Raw genomic sequence first — 17,998 nt, forward strand, 5'->3', positions numbered from 1 at the left:
AGAATAATAGATTTTTCCAATATTGGTTCATTCAATTTTGGAGACAGGCAGCGGCCAAGTTCATACATCGATAACTCCTATTCCTAATCAGTGCCCTGATCTGAAAACACTACACAGCATGAGCAGAAGTCTCGCGAGATGAAGCAGCCACAGGCCAGCTCCACTGGCTGTCGCCTGCAAGAAGCTCTTCAGTCAAACCATCTATCACTCACAAGGTCAAAAATTGAAAACATTTGTTACTGTTCATCTTATTTTTATGCATTTGTTATGGATAGTGTTGTGTGTATTGGTTTGGGCGGGTATTGTTCTTAAAGTGTATATTAGTTAATGCTGCCTGTTTCCTACTTACAAATGATGTTTGTTTTTTTGGTATGTGTGGTGCATTGGGGGAAAGCGTGGGCAGCCTTTAAAAAATGTTATTTAAATGAAAATTAAAAGTTTTTATCATAACAGATTCGATTACTTTTCTTTTACATTTGTGTGCACTGATGGAGTGAGTGATGTGACCTATTTATTTTAGCTATTATTCATCAAACTAAAAAAATATTTTTGTGGAATTCTGATATATATATTTTTTTTATTATTTTTTTTTACTTTAAGTAAACTTAGAAATTTTTAAAAAAATATTTACTTTTATGAAATATTTTAAATGATTTTTAATTTGAATTGTGTGTGTTGTATTTGACTCCCCCATGCATGAACGGTTGCAAGTGTTTGTTAGACTAAAGTAAGAACAATAAATCTAACACTCCACTGTATGAATTGTGCCCGATGTTTATGAGTTGGAGATTAAATGGTAAATATGCCCTTAACAGTTGTATTTTTTAACCTTTTCCGTTCTGATGACGGGCTGAGCTCGTCATGCAGCACGGTGGCGCTGTGGTGATGATTAGCTCAGCTCGTCATGGCCTCGGCGGAACGCCCACGCTGGGATAATTCCCCAGCTGTGCTGGGCGTTCCATTGAGCGGGTGTGGTCATGACGAGCTCAGCTCGTCATCAGCACAGCGCCACCGTGCTGCATGACGAGCCAAGCTCGTCATCAGCACCGCAGCGCCATGGACGGCACCCCTCCCCCGCGCCACGGGGGAATTAGCCCCGTGGCGATGGGGTTAAATCTTTGTTTCACCAGAGCTACAATAGTTAATCTGCCCTTCCTCTGCCCCAACGTATGCACTTTCCCCAATGTTTGTTAGACTGAAGCTAGAATGGTAAATGTTAACTCCCTAATGCACATATTTGTATCCACATTTTGTAGGATTTTTGTTATAACAGTGTATTTGAACTGTTTTCTGCTTGTTTTTTTAATAATGTTGGGTTGCAGTAGGTTGCAACATATTAGTATATTTTCGAATATTTTAAAACTTAACTTTACATTATATATACTTAAAATATATTATATATTTTTTTCCATTTCTCTTTTTAATTTATTTCCTATATATCGTTTAGTATTTCACTAATATTCATTTCTTTCTTTATTTTTAAATATGATTTAAATTGGTTGAAAAAATGTTGTATACTTTTCAGTAGTTATTGATTATACGTTTATGTGGTGAAGTTTTATTTCTTAAAATAGCATATAATTACTATATATTTTTATTTGAGCATCCATTATATGTTTACAATAAATTTAACTTAAAATATAGTAGAATGCTAAAATGTAATTTAATTAATTGAAAATAGTTTCTAAAGTGTTGTGTTTTTTATATTGTTAAAGTTATTAAATTAATGTTTTTTGTTCCCTATATATATTTGTAAACACAATAACTTTATAAAAAAGCTTTAACTTTTATTTAAATTGTAATATCTTCAACTACAATTCAATAAATACACTTCCGATTGCATTTTCAAAATTTTGGATCACGAGATCCTTGACCATGACATTTTTGTACTCTACATTACAAGTATGAAAATAAAGTCATAGAGCTCTCTGGATTGATTTTATGTCATATTTAAGGGGGGGTTAAGCATACCCTAAATTTATATTTAAATTTAAATTTAAATTATACATTTCTCATCATATTTTTACATTTCTATGCCAGCTTTCATCCCCTATTTTCTCCCCAATGTCGCGTCTCCTGAACTCCTTCAATCCCCGAAGCCCTGTTTGTGCACTCTGGATCGAAGTCTTATGTTTCATCTGTATTGAATGTCCTCCATTGTCCATTGCCATCACGGTTTAGGTGATAATACATATAATATTTAAAATAGTTTTCTCAACCATCAGTTGGGGCATACTCATTCTGCACTGATCTCTTCTAGTCCCCCTGTTGTATTGCAGGTTCACTGGATATGTTGGGGTCAAGTTCTAAATACGATTTTTGCAATAGAGTCATAGCCTTTCATCGATTAAGAGTTATTATTAAACCCCTTTCGCTGTCCTCTCCAAATCATGATCCCTACCTGCAAACCAGGGGACCTCCTACGGTAACTGCACAGCGCACTGATATTTTCAGAAATCAAGGCGCTGCATGCCTCTTTTATCCCACCTCAACTTCAGCGTCTACAGCAACAGCACACTGTTGAATTATCCAATGATAATACCTGCAATATTGAATCTATCTTTTTAAAATAGTCCACAGATATCAAAATAAATTCAACGCATACAGCAGTTGGGAGTCGCTGTCATCTTGCGAATTATTATTCGTCCCTCAAGACATGTTGGGAATTGGACCATTTCTTGATTGAGTTTTTATTTAGTTAGTAGCGTCAATAAATTTGTATCATATTATTACCCCTTTTAAGAGCTGAAGATAAATACACATATGAGCCCTTCATTATCCTCTTCATGGGTTCCATTACCAGCATCAGTATTGAAAGAGAGCCTCCCTGTCTTACGCCATGGGCTCCCTACCGCACCGCAGCTATCAGGGAGCTAGTCTGGATCCTTGTACAGGAGCCCCCCCTCTCAGCCTGTGGTGCCTCATTTACACCCTCATAGTACCATGAAAAGCCTCAAACCACACTGACTGATCTTCAGGCACTTGTCAAGCACTGGGCAGGATGAAGGTCTGTTGAGTATCCTTTGAGACTGTTCAAGGATAGGCCGACTCCTCTCAGTAGCCTTGGCACCACCCTGCACAGAATAGTATATGTGATATGTGACTGGTGCATCGATTAGAAATTCACGGCTAGGAAGGGAAGAACAACTCACAAAGGGAAAAAAAACATCTTTCGCAGTCTGTGTAGATCTTGATTGATGATATAGATTGCGTTGGTGGTAATCTGTGAGGCAAAAAACTCCCTCTGACACCAGGAGGGAGAAAAGAGGGAAGCAGGATAGTAGATCCACAAATGTATCACCACAAGGAAGTTGAGTCCAACTCTTTAGAGGAAAATATCGAAAACATAGGAAAAGCTCCCTAACCCCTAATAGCTATCCTAGCAGGTCCAGTGGTTACCCTAGAGCTACTCTGATACTGTCCTAATATACACTTAAGGTTTCCTAGCCATACCATAGTCCATGTACCAAACTGAAATAAAGAACCCATGAAAATAGCGTTATCTATAAGGAAAGAGTTTACATTGAACAAATTACTATTCGCCACGCAATGGGCCCTCCACGCCTACATATCACCCCGCGGACAGATAAGGCTCTCTTCTCTTAGAACGGAGCATCACACGCCCTCCGAATCAATGTCCCTCTGGCCGATGAGCCGGAAGAAGGGGGGTGTTGCCTCTGCCCCAATATTTCATTGATTGATTGTGTTCCAAATGGATTAGGTGGGTTTCTTGTAATGTTGCTAAAGTGCCTTCCGTGCATTTAGGTGGGACCCTAGTCTATGCCTTTATACTAAGCCATTATTGCTCTTTAGATTGAACCTACTTACTGCACAGTTCTCCATTCAAAAACAAGGCTTTCAGATGTATACAATGAGCTATGACAGATATACCTATAGCCAACACTCCAATAGGGCAAAAGCAGTCACAAGTATGCCTGTCCGCATCATCTGTAAACAGAACCTACAGAATTGTAACCACACCTCACTTGATCAGTCTAGGTCTGCTCAACCCGTCGATCAACAGAGGAGCCGGAACTACTGTTACTTGTTGCTTATGACACAACGCTGACAACAAAATGTACGCATGCGTGAAACGCTATGGGCTGCCTGACCCCGCCATGAGATGGACAACCCTGGACGCCAACGGCTGAAGCAAGCTCATTCCAACAAGTAGGAGATGGCTGACCTAAAGGGGCTTTGAGTTTGTGTAGGTTGTGTTATGAATATGTGTGCCAGGATTAGGTCTTTTCAGACTAAAGCCAGACCTAAAAATGAGCAGAACCATCTGAGACCAGCGACAGAGCTGGGTTTGTAGAACGCACAGATATGTGTCAAAATGCAGCATAAAAAAGCTTCAAGGACCTCTCACTGACTGTGCACCGGGCATCAGGCCTCAGGGTTCTAGACAGCCTTCAATAACATTCTATGTTTCAGGGCTTACATCCTAATTGGGAGGTTCCCATTCCAGCCAGAATCCTGGCATCCATCAGCTGGGTGTTAAAGGTCCCCTAGCAGTGGACACGGCCCCTGCTCTTGAGAGAGGACTGCTAGGGCTGTTTCTGCAGAAGAAGTCTACTTCCGGAGGCTTCCCCAACAGTCTGCTGCCGGTAGGAAGACGATCAGACCAGAGCAGGGGCGGAGCACTCATGTTTGGGAGGTCGGTGCTGTCCTGGACAAGCCTCCTCTTGACCAGTGGCCCTGCGTATTTTGAGGACAAGCTCAGCATCCGTGGTGGATCATGGCACACTCAAAGCCATAACAGCATCAGAGTACAAGAAGAGGGAAAAAACAAGACCACAGCTCCTTTACACCCAAGATCTGAAACAACATCTACCAGCACCACTCCGATGCCGCTCCAGTTTAGGAAAGAGTTGAAAACTCGTCTCTTCAAATCAGGCCTGATTGAGATCTCCACGGACGGGTTACTCCATCACAACGCTGACGGATATCCCGTCTTCTGAAATATAAATGCTATTGTATCCTATGGTCTGATTTAGATCTCCACGGACGGGTTACTCACTCACAACGGTGACGGATATCCCATCCTCTGAAATATAAATGCTCTTGTATCCTATGGCCTGATTTAGATCTCTGCGGATGGGTTACTCCATCACAACGGTGCCGGACATCCTTACAGTCGACATATACGCCCCATAGGATGTAATGGGGTTTGTATTTCATCGGACACGATATCCGTCAGCGTTGTGATAGAGTAACCCGTCCGGCAAGATCTACATGAGGCCCTAAATCACAAGGCTTTAGCCGTCCACAACCCGGCTTCCACTCCCAAGCCCTGGATGCCTTACGCTTGTCTCTAACCATGTACAGTATACATATATTTGTGTGTATTCTTACGTGGTTGTGTGTGAGAGAGGTTGCGTGCAGGTGTTTTTGTGCCTTTATATGCCAGTGTGGGCCTCCACATACAGGCTGTGTGTGCATTAACTTGTCCGTGTCTTATGTGTGTACAATAATCCAGTTTGATACACTATCTTTACCTTCAATCTCTTCCGGTCTCAGATCCCGGTCCTAGAAACAGAAAAAAGAGACAAATTATTGCCACGTGGCTCATTTCTGACATTAGATACAATAAGACAACACAAAGTACCAACAACATGATTCAAAGTAGCAATAATATGGTAAAAAGTACCTATTACATGATAGTAACAATAACACGATCCAAAGTAGCAATAGCACAACACAAAGTCACAATAACATGATACAACGAATACCAACACTCTAATCTGCACATCAGATCCCCCCTGAAGCAGGGACCACGTGCTAGCCTTCCAAGGAGCCTTAAGGCTGTAATAAGCGGTAAGGAGTGCTCCGTTTTCAGTACTTCAATGCATCAGTCCACAGTGGGCAGGTGCATGAGACAAGCTGACACCCAGCAGTAGGGGCAGTGTAATGCATCCTAGGAGGGGAGAGACATGTCCCGGGGCCTTGGGGCCAATCAGGCTTTGATTGGGAAGAAGGTATGGAAGGCTGAGAGGTGGTCATTGATGACCTGGGTGACCCTAATTGGGTCACTTCCTTCAGTTGGTGACCGAACAAGGACTCCTTTGGGTGAATGATCCATCCCCTTTCCGCAGACATGGGAACGTCAAGGACATCGTCAGGTTGGACTGACGGCTCAGGAATCCCTGCACAAAGACTATTATTTGCTCGCAGCTGCATTTTCTGTCCTGCCGGACAGTGCCTCGCCCAATGGCCATCACGACTGGAGTCCTAAATGGCGAAACTCTTGGATATGACCATTTGGTCTGAAGAGTCGACAATGGAGAATAGATTTGTTTGTACCACTGATATCAGGTGAGTTTGTTTTGGTTCTTTGTGGATATGGTAACATTGTAGTTTGAGTTTGTTACGGTTTGAGGACTGTTTTGAAAAATAGTACTTGCATTTACTTTACAATGTAAAAATAACAAACTTGTTTTCCTTTTAAAAATGTCTAGTTTTAGCAAAGTTTGGAACGTGTGTTGTCGTTGTTGTTCTGCGGATGCTCGATTGGAAGAAGATCAGCCGGCGCCTCCTGAAGGCAGCACTAATATTGATATGTATGTGAAACATGGCCTTTGCCTTATTATGTTTAGTACATTATGGCAGAAATATAAGAGGGACAACGCTGAGTTGCAGTGGCCTCTGACGGGCACTTTTGATGAACAAAAATTTAGATTTTTAGAGGAGCAATTGTTTAAGAAAAGTACACAGTCCATGTTTGACTCCCTCAGGACTTGGCAGAAGGAGATGGTTAAAGAGAAGCATGGAAGGGGAACATGCAAATATTGACACAGAAAGCTGTGGCATATGATAGAGAAAAACAAGAGTCCGGAAGTGAATGTGAAGATAGAAGATTTCGGTTGCATATAGATAAGTCTTATTTGGCCAAAGAAGAAGACAGTACTTTCATAGAGAAGTTATTAGAAACTCGACCCGTGCTTCCTTACGCCCCACAGAGGATATATCCCACTGTTCCTTTACAACCACAACAGTCTGCTTCATCTGTTCTGGTTACTCCCATGTCTACAGCTGTTTTTTTGAAGGCTGCTGCCACGGGGCCACCCGCTCCATCTTTGTCCTTGCCATATTTGACAACGGTGTGGTTCTCCCTACCCCAGATTAGTGTTTAACCCCTTCGATGCGGATGACAAAGCAAGCTCGTCATGGGCGTTACCTGCGCTACGCGGATGACGAGCTGGCTTTGTCACAAACCGCGTTTTTTTTAAATTTCAGCGCACAGCGGGAAAACCCGCTAGCGCGCATGCGGTTAATACCGTGGAGGTGGAGCAAGCAATAATTGAATCCTCAAGTAATAAGGCGCCAGGCCCGGACGGCGTACCTGCCGATTTTTATAAAAGTAACCCTAAATTATGGGCTAAAATTTTAACTAATGTTTTTAGGTTTTGCCTTAGCCATGCGTACGAAGTACGCATGCGCTAGCAAAACCTCTTGATTTCTATCTGGGGTGATGACCCGCCTCTGCCTATCATTGGCTAGCTCCATAAATGGAGGCTAGCCATTGGGAGGCAGAGGCTGTCAATCGCGTTTTCTCTCGAAAACGCGATTCGGGGGCGTTTCTGGTGCTTTTTTTAAGCCCCGCCCCTTTGTCCCGGGCCGCGCTGCCATTGGCTGCCGGCCCGGGACACCCCCGTGACGTCATTCCCGGGCCGCGCTGTGATTGGCTGGCCGGCCCGGGACCTGACTTGTTACATTGGTTTTTACCTCATTTTCCCTTGTGAGTTGGCAGGTATGCCTCCGTGTACTCACCTTTCTACTTAGGCTATCCACGGGTGCTATGTAACGCGGAGCATTAAGAGCTCCATTGAAGAACATTTTTTTAAATGAAAAAACTCCAGTGATCTCTGGAGCTTCTCCTCAGCCCCATGTCTACTAGCATAAAGTACAGGCTGTCAGAACGGCAGCCACTCTTAGACTGAACTGCCCAATGAAAGTACTGTTTCACCTGCGACGAATGACTGCAGAGAAACCGTGGGCCAATCAGAGCCTGCAATGCTGCCCCGACGGAAAGCGAAGGTTAAAAACGAAAGACTAACGTTGAGGTCCCCGTACATCAAAGGGCGGTAAGTGGGCGTGCTCAAGGGCAATCGGAATCGGCGTTGATCGATTATTTATTTTATTTATGCGTTTTTATATAGCGCGGACTTTACCCGAAGCTTGTCCAACGTGCAGTCATAGTTCATATGTTCGGAACCGTACACGTTTCGCACGTACAGGTTTATGAGCTCCGTAGTTAGCCACCTGCATTCTTCAATACTGAAGCGTCTGCAATAGTCTTCTTCAGACACACCCGCGTTCCTGGTGGAGCTCTGGGCATATGTAAAGCTAGGACGAGTGGGGTACAGCACTCAGCAACAGAAGTTCCATTGTCGTAACCACGCTGTAAAGGACGTTGATTTGTTTCTGTGGCGCGGTCTAGTTGTCGAATTGGTTGGTCTTAACTACATTCCATTGGATGCTACGGGAGGTTCGTGCATAGGGTGTGACCAACAACACACTAGGGCGTACCATACCTTCGGAAGGGAGAAACAGTGTTTTTTTGTTCTGGACCGGTTTCGCTTTTAAAGTATAGTCACCTTGTAAAGTTCTCTCAGGAAGCGGACAGTTAGTATAATATAATCGTAATAAGAACATAAAGAAACAGGCGTCGCGTCCTTCCTGCTGTCTTTGGCTTCCTGCTGCGTGGGAGAGGTGTGGCGCCGCGGCCAGGGCGACTGACGCTGGAATCTGGGGACCAGGGTTCGATCCCCGGCTCCGGCGGCAGGTCAGCCCAGCACCATGTGACTCTGGGCAATAGCTTGCTTAATCTTCCCGACGGCCCCCAGCGCCTAGAGACCCTTACGGGTGATTGTGCGCTTTACAAATGTGCACTTTACTTTTTTTGCAATTGTCGTTGAATTTGGGGTCTAAGATCCTATGGAGAGAGGGGCAGACGGCTACAATTTACCCATCCTAAAAAGCAGGAATCGGATAAAGAAGAGTGAAACAAGAGAGCAATGTCAAGCGGTTGGAAATGATAACGTGCGTTCATCTTTTATATGTTGGTGACTCGTTGACTAGACCCTAAACCTACACAGACATCCAGTCACTCGGGGATACATTAGCTTTTTTTATTCTGTAGATCTTCATTTTTTATGTGGAGGGGTTTGGAGAACATAACCGAAATGCACAGTTTATTCATTTCTAAATCCTAGACTTTTCTGGCAAAATATAAAAGTGGGTGTTGCATCGGGTCATTAAACATACTTTGTTGAAGCAGTTACACAAAGTGTGGTTTAACATCAGTACCTCACAAGAAATGTATTCCAGGGTTTTTCAGGGTGCCACTTCAATAAACTCCTTTACCAAAGCAAGAGTTTTTTCACAGTAAGCATCTTTGAAACTGCCAAGCGAGCGATGATCTGCCCTGTCATGCTGTTTAGAGGTATTTTTCAAGAAGGTTGGATTTTAGGAGGCGCATAAAATGGCTGGAGGAGTTAGATAGCCTCATGTACAGGTAAAGAGTACCTCAAATGAGACGTGAGGAGAGGATCCTTTCTTGGTGTCTTGGATTGGGAGGCGATAATATTATTTCCCAATCAGGCGGGAACCCATGGAAAAGCACTGTATTTTAAAGTTATTTATTTAGACGTGGTGCCTTATAAGTTATATATGCAATTTTATAACTGCCCCCCCCCCTTTTAGTCGGGACCCACTTTGCAGAACACAGAACATAATTGATGTGGGCATATTTGCATTATAGTGGGATTAAACTTGTAGCTGCATGTAGAACACCTTTAAGAGGTGCTAGGTTCTCAGCTTTAAAATCATTGCGTTTTAAATGTCTAGCCATTCTTGATTTTGGTTAGAGAAAAAGACCACACTGAGTGGTCATAATTTCATGTTCAACTAGGTTCAATCCACAATAAAAGAATACGTAGTTCTGTTAGTAGAGGTCCAAGGGGCTCAACAAATATATTAAATAGTAATGTAGCTAATATTAAACCTTAGGGGATTTCACATGTTACAGGAGCCGGTTTAGAGAGAGCCTCATCAATTTTTACACGTTGGAACCAGTTTGAATGGAAGAATTCCAGCTGACTTAATACAGCATCACTGGTTTCTAGCCCTTCTATGACTATGTCTAGGGTGATTTTGTGATCCATCATATTAGTGGTACAAAAGGGGGTGGTGATGGACGGAGCATCTGAACCAATCAAACACTCACACCCTGTCAAAAGATCTGGGTTTGATCCATCACCATTCTTTAGCTCACTCGGCCACCCCAGTTCAGACATGGCCATATGCAAATCAGTCTGACCCTGTGCCTCATGGGAACAGTCCAGCCCGAACTGCCAAGCCATGCCTTCCCTGGACCGGATTCAAGCTTCCTAGGACCGGTTTCTGGCATTACAGCCGTCTTCAGCCAGGCTTGCTTGAATCCAGTGGCAAAGTGAGCATGGGACTCATGTCAAAGTCAAAAAGGTTTATTTCATAATTATTTAAAATTATTACAAATTTCACATGATAAAATAACAGTACAAAAATTAATTTAAAAAATTCTGGTCTTGTTGCTACTCAGCGTCTAGGAAATGGTATAAAATACGATATTTAAAAACTTTCGTCCGGGGCAGCTCCAGCCGTCTCAGGGTCTCAGTCAGTTTTTACTGTTTATAATTTCCATGAGAGACCCTGGAATTAGGGTGGCCCTAGTGGCCCACCTCCTCAGTATTCCCCCTGCTCGACTTGACCTAAGCATTTTCTCACCTCTGCCAGGAATTTGACTCCCCGGCATGCCAGAATTATGGAGGAACCTCCCATCCAACTTGTTACTGCGTGTCTGCAGGATCGGATGTTTAGCTCGTTTAAAATGGGTTTCAAATATCGTCGCCTCTGAGCCATGAGTGCTGGACATACACAGAGAAAATGGGCTAGGGTTTCGGTTTTATAACCACAGAGACGACATTGCTCCGTCTGTTGAGAGCGTTTCCAGGACGGTAATAAATCTTTCGAGACATGCAGACCCATCCGGTAATCTGTAAATGCTCTTTTTAAATACCCGCTAAAGTGAGATGAGAGATATGCTTGAGGTTTTAGTGCTGTAAAGGAGTTAATGATGGTCCAACCATGCCGACGTTTTGCAAGTGTGTTTTTATCCTCCAGAAAGGATTTCCTTTTTGCTGCCACGTTGGCTGATCTGCTTAAGCATGCTTTGTCCGTCCCAGTTTTCCATGCTGATTCCAGCTCCAGCTCTTTCAGACAGGTTTTCAAACTCTTTCACCAGGTGCTCGGGGTTTCGCTGTCCGCCTGTTTTTTGATTTCTTCCCAGCTCAGCCAGTCCATTGTATCTGGGTCTGCAGAGCGAAGTTTGTGACAGAGCTTCACAAAGCCGCTCATGCTCCGGATTTTCTGATTTTGCAGTCCAAATTCAAGCCTGACTTGTGATGCTGAGGCGGATTTTGGGAGGTTGAAGACAGCTTTGTAGGTTTTGATCTGTAGGTCATTTAATAGATCGGCCTCCTTGCCACACCAAGTAACTAGACCGTAGGATAGGGTGGGCATGATTTGGGCTGCCATAACTTTTAATAGGTGCTTGTAATTAGGGCAGTCCATTTTTTTTAAGCGTAGATTAAAGATTGGGCTTTGGCTTGTATTGCTGCTTTGTGCTCCTTGTGTTTCGCTCCTTGTGATATTATTGTTCCGAGGTACTTGTATGACCCTTGTTCTTCCACCGTTACCCCATTCGCCATCCATTTATACTTGAGCTTTTGTGGATCTACTAGACAGACCACTTTTGTTTTTTTGGGTTTCGCCTGCTGAAGGCTGCGCTCTGCGCAGGCGAAATCCTTTGTTTACAATAAGGACTTCGGGAACGTCCCCCGGCTCCCATTGGCTAGCTCCATTGGGTGCCGGATCTGTCCGTCAAGGCCGGACCAGATTCGGGGGCGTTCCCGAGAATTTTTCTCTTTTGGCCACGTCATGCGGCGGTGGGCGGGGCTTTTTTTTTTTGGCTCGTCGAGGTTGTTTGGGCCATTTGGCGGCCGACCGCCGGCCGAGAAAGTCCAGGTGAGTGGTTCCTTTCCTGTCCCCCCTCCCGCTGTCCGTTCCTTTCCCGCCCCCCCTCCCTCCCGTCCGTATGCCCGTTCCATTTTGTAAATGCTTGTTTCATCCTTCTTAAAGCCCTGCTCACTGATTAGATGCAACTTGTCTTGAATACGAGAAACAACAACCTCGACAGACTTCAGTAATCATTTCGCATCGCGCCCCAGAGACGCTTTCGACAGTTTATAACAAAGGCATTTTACGCTAGGAGAAGAGGAACCTGGGTAGTGTAGTTCACAGAGATTAACCCGCCATAAGTTATTAAAGAATAGACCAATACGCGCCGCCCGGGCATTTTGACTCCGTTTCTTAATATTATGTTCCTTGCATCCCAGGGGCTGTCTAACCAGCTCTATCTACACCAGCAGCTATGAAGAACGGGCTTTGTGTCGGCTTTGGCATTTCACGTGGCGGATTTCACTCCACCGCAGCTTCTGTCTCCATGTCCATGGCAATAACTGACAGTCGAGTGACCTCGCAATAAGCGCTACTCTGATTGGACGAGACTCTTGCAAAGTCGGCGTCTGATTAGAGGGAGTGTATCGAGTACCGAACAGGCATAGGTGGTGGAACTAATAAAGCAACCAGCAGGGTAAGTACTTTCTCTTCCTTTTTGGGGGAGAACTCTAAAAACGTACTCCTCAGTTAGATTACAGTGGACAGCCGGTGTCTACATTGTTTGTATTTGAATACCCAGAGAGAAGCCACAGCGCATATGTTTTCGTGCAGGCCAGGCCGCACAGCAGAGCGCCAGATGTCCAGCCACAAGCTTCAAAACAAACGTTCGACCAGGTCAGGCAGGCAGGCGCCTGGACTGTTCTCCAGCTAAGGCAGCTTCCAGCCCCCCTTACGAAGATACGCTTGCTAGAGTATGAGTTCCTGAAGCTGGCTCGTTATAATGTACATAAACGTATCGAGAGCCATTTTCCTTATTACTATTAACTTTCGCTGTTTGATTATCTAAAAATACTTGAGACAGCCCATTTTGCAATTCATTTTGGAAGTCAAAGGCGGTCTGTACAGTAACCAGTTAAATGCATTGTGTACTTTTAGGGGCTTACCCGCTTTAACTCCAAGTGTATAATGCATTGGCTGCAGTAAGAATCTTGCGCGGTCTCGGGTTGAACCATACTTTTTTCAGTGAGTGACTCCACCAATGATACAATACATTTGGATAGCAACGTGGATTTTATGCCACTCCTAGCTATGTGATTGATTACTGTAATAAATAACCCTATCAAGGATTTTGTGGTTAAGATTCATCCTCCACGCAAATTCAATATATTGTATTGTATCGCAACATTTATATAGCGCTTACTGCCCCTATGTGGGACGCTGAAGCACTTGCCTACATGGGTAGCACTGTGTAGGGTGTGTGTGGAAGTGTGTTTTCTTTGCCTTGATTCTATGAGTGAAGTGTTTCCGTGTCATGGATGATGACCATTGAGGAGCGGTTATGTCATAGGACAGAGCACTTAGCAGAATGATGAATGAAGAGGTGTGAGTTATGGTTTTCAGTTATGCTTTTAGTAGCTTACCAGTTCCATTGATAGTATTTCTTATTATACTTAGCTGGTTGCTTCACTAGGCTGTCCATTCTGGGATATTTTCTCTCCTGTTCTGGCCAGCCAATCAAGCACTGGACCTTCACTCCTGCAGTAGCTAGAGGGCCCAAGGGAAAAAAAAACACCCTCTAGGCCATGGGTACTCACAAACTTGCTCTCGGGGTGCCAAATTTACAGTGTGGTTTGCGGCCGAGGGCCGCACCGGTGGGGGCGGGGTCAGAGGTGGAGGGGGCGGGGCAAAAGCAAAAACAAATTTTGACCATGAGGTTAAACACAGGTCCCTGCAGCAGACACCTTCGTCCACTGAGCCACCAGACCCAGCATACACACATCTTACTCTCTCTCTCCCTCTGTCTCCCTCCCTCTCTCCGTCTCCTTCCCTCTCTCTCCCTCCATCTCCCTCCCTCCCTCTGCATCTCCCTCCCTCTGCATCTCCCTCCCTCTGCATCTCCCACCCTCTGCATCTCCCTCCCTCTGCATCTCCCTCCCTCTGCGTCTCCCTCCCACTGTGTCTCCCTCCCACTGTGTCTCCCTCCCACTGTGTCTCCCTCCCACTGTGTCTCCCTCCCACTGTGTCTCCCTCCCACTGTGTCTCCCTCCCACTGTGTCTCCCTGCCTCTGGGTCTCCCTCCCTCCCTCTGTGTCTCCCTCCCTCTGTGTCTCCCTCCCACTGTGTCTCCCTCCCACTGTGTCTCCCTGCCTCTGGGTCTCCCTCCCTCCCTCTGTGTCTCCCTCCCTCTGTGTCTCCCTCCCTCTGTGTCTCCGTCCCTCCCTCTGTGTCTCCCTCCCTGTCTCCCACTTTCCCTCTGTGTCTCACTCCCTGTCTCCCTCCTTGTCTCCCACTCTCCCTCTGTGTCTCCCTCCCTGTCAGCCACTCTCTGTTTCCCTCCCTCCCTCTGTGTCTCCCTCCCTCTGTGTCTCCCTCCCTCTGTGTCTCCCTCCCTCTGTGTCTCCGTCCCTCCCTCTGTGTCTCCCTCCCTGTCTCCCACTTTCCATCTGTGTCTCCCTCCTTGTCTCCCACTCTCCCTCTGTGTCTCCCTCCCTGTCAGCCACTCTCTGTTTCCCTCCCTCCCTCTGTGTCTCCCTCCCTCCCACTGCAGAGATTAAGCTAATGGCAATGTAAATGACAATGCCATTTATTTATCTGTTTTCAAAACCAACACATAAATACACATTTTGTCATTTACAATGCCAATAGCTCTAACTTTTCCAAAGGCGAAACCATTGCATTGTAAATGCTTGTTAATTCTTCTGTTGCCTTAGGGATTCCTGCATCTTGGGCCCACTCTATTATTATCCCCGTATTCAAAAAAGGACAAAGAGGGGACCCTAGATTTTATAGGCCCATTTCCCTAATTGATTCATCGGTTAAGATATTGGGAAAAGTCATTCTTTATAAAATGTCAGAATGGGTGACTGACAAAGGAATCTTGTCCGACCTCCAATACGGTTTTAGAACCGGCAGAAGTACTGAAGACCAGTGCCTAAACCTGTATTTGCTAATTAACAAATATACTATAGCATCCAAGGTGTCCATTTATTTAGGTTTCATGGACCTATCCGGAGCTTTCGATTTAGTAAATAGAGCGAAGCTGTGGACGCTATTATTGGATTTGGGCTTTGACCCCTGCCTGGTCTATTTCCTGGCAGACCTACACAGGAATCTGCGAGCGTTAGTCAGGATGTCTCACGAGGGTTCTTGCACACGTCACTTTAAGTCTGGTAGGGGGTCAGACAAGGGTGCATTCTGGCCCCTCTACTTTTTACTCTGTGTATTAATGCCTTAGATAAACTCCTGGACACTGCTACACTGGACGTTCCTCGTATAGGTGTCAGATCCATCCCGGTCCTCCTATACGCGGACGATGTGGTCCTATTAGCCCGCACAGAGGCTACTGAATGCCTTTGGGGAGTTTATGGACTCTTTGGAATTGGCCGTAAACAGTGCAAAATCCAATACAATGTCCATGGGATTAAGCAAGAATAAAGTAAGGACTTTTTATTGTAAGGAGGAAGAAGTAAAAAGGGTGAAGGTTTTTACCTAACTGGGGGTCCTTTTTGATGAGCGATGCGCCTGGGCCCCCCAGTTTGTAGCAAAAAAAGCTGCCCCAGGAAGATCAACACAAGCAGTACAAAGCTTTGCACAGCGGTTAGGGGGTAGACCCTGTGAAGCTATTCTTGCTATATATAAAGCAAAATGTCTGGCAGGAGCATTGTATGGAGCAGCATCATGGGGGTATAAACATGTGGACGAACTACAAAAAGTGGAAAATAAATTTCTTCGCTCTCTTTTATCCATTCCCCCATCCACACCCACGTTTGCTACACATCAGGAGTTGGGGATAGGGTATTTGTCTGACCAGATTAGTTTGTCCCCCATTATCTGTTGGCTAAAGACATGGCTTAACCCTGAATTAGTTTTAAGACGTCAGATTTTAAAAGATTGCCTCAGGTTGGAAAAGGGGAATGAAATACAGTGGTTTTCGTTTGTAAAATAAATGCTAGTGAAACTTGGGCGTCCAGACTTATTTGTTAACCCAGATGGTATTGTGAAGGGGGACATCAACTGGGTTAAAAAGCACTTCCTTTCTTTAAGGTCCCAGGAAAGGGAGGCGGAGGAATTATAAAAACCTCTTGTGAGAGCCCATTTTTTATTAGTTACGACCCTACTGATGGAGCCCTATTTAAAGTTGGTAACTAGGCCATTCCATCGCTTGTTGTTAACCAAATTTCGTTTCAATCTGATTCATCTTTTATTGGGATCCTATGAAGGGTGGAGCAAGCCGGAGGATATAGCCTTTTGTAATTGTGACAGCAGCTCTTTGCAAGATACTATGCATTTTAAACTTTTTTGTGGATATTATCATGAAATTAGATTGAAATTTATAATACCACTATTTAAGGGTAGGGGGTTTTCACAAGCCAAACCTGCTTTATTTTATTTACAACTTCTGGATAACCCCTGGAACATTTTTAATATAGCGAGTTATTTTGTAGCAGCTGTACGACTAAGGAAATTGAGATGTTTAAATACGATTGATTGTTGAATCTCTGCTCTTTTCTAAATTGCATTTTATGACTTTTATCATCCCTGTATAAATGTTTTATTAGTCACGTTATTTTAAATGTATTCGCTGAAATGTATTGTATGAACTGTTTGTACTGATTGTGTATCTTTTATGATTTTAATTAATCGATTAAAGTGGTTTTGACTTGACTTGACTATGGTGACCCCTAGTACATCTACTGTTTCAACTTCTGTATCTTCCGTTCTTTCTCCGCCGTTGCAAGAATTAACAACGATTGTGCCTGTTACCTCTGTTGCTTTTTCCTCTATGGTTCTTCATCCTCTGACACCTTTGAATGCTGAGACACCAGTACGTAGGTTTGAGGATAGAGATTGGACTAAATACAGGGAGCAAATAGGCTCGTTAGTGCGTTCTGGTTTAGGGGATGAAGAGAAACAAGTAATAGCTGACCAGACTGCACGGTGGGCTTGTAATGCGATTTATGGTGTTGACGAGGTTTGGGAACTTATGCGAGAATTTGAACGCCTTAGACAGCAACATGCCCTTAAGCATATGTTTGCTACATTGATTAGACTTTGGCAGAAACCTATTGGGGCAGAAGCATCTCAAATTTTATTTAAAATGAATCACTGACAGAATGTCAAGGGACAGAAAATCGACCTAAGGAAATATCAACGCAAAAATATCGAAGTCAAGAATATTGACTCCTATCGACATTATGTTACAAAAATATTGAAAAAATAATATCGATGTCAAAAATATTGTTGTTAAAATTATAGTTTTTTTAAGTTACAAAAAGAATGTAAAATAAAGTAAATAATACATATAATTAAAATAATCATAGTTCAAAATATTTTAAAATGTTTAAAAATTATAACTAATATATACAATCTAAAAATTAGTTAAACATATATATATATAATATATAATACATATACTTACTTAATAATATTTTTTAATAATTATTTTAATAACATATACTTTTTTTAAAATTACAAATATATCTCTACACATAAAACAATATTATAAATAAAAATTAAATATATTCTTATTATTATATATATATTTTTATTTTATTTGTAATATTTTTACAATTAATTAGATACTACGGCAACTAAAATAATAACAAGAATATTAGATAGCCGAGGGAATAAAATTAGTATTCCAACTCCAGACAGTGCAACAGTAGGAAAAATGTTGGATAGCGTAGGGGTAAAAATTACTATTCCCACTCCAGTGAGTGCAACAGTAGGGAAAGTGTTGGATAGCTTATGAGTAGAACTTACTATTCCCACTCCAGTG

The 17,998-nt window shown here is 43.5% G+C and overlaps 1 protein-coding gene across 1 annotated transcript in view; it reads right to left on the reverse strand.

Moving 5' to 3' along the window:
- LOC144766932 (calcium-binding protein 1-like) overlaps window positions 1-17,998 on the reverse strand; it is a 370,144-nt gene that overhangs the window by 28,567 nt on the left and 323,579 nt on the right. The window contains exon 2 of the mRNA XM_078650625.1: window positions 5,499-5,529. Within this exon, the coding sequence (XP_078506751.1) occupies window positions 5,499-5,529 (31 nt within the window). The remainder of the gene's footprint in view (window positions 1-5,498; window positions 5,530-17,998) is intronic.

Source organism: Lissotriton helveticus, chromosome 1_1 (genome assembly GCF_964261635.1).
Source record: "Lissotriton helveticus chromosome 1_1, aLisHel1.1, whole genome shotgun sequence".
NCBI classification, from domain to species: domain Eukaryota; kingdom Metazoa; phylum Chordata; class Amphibia; order Caudata; family Salamandridae; genus Lissotriton; species Lissotriton helveticus.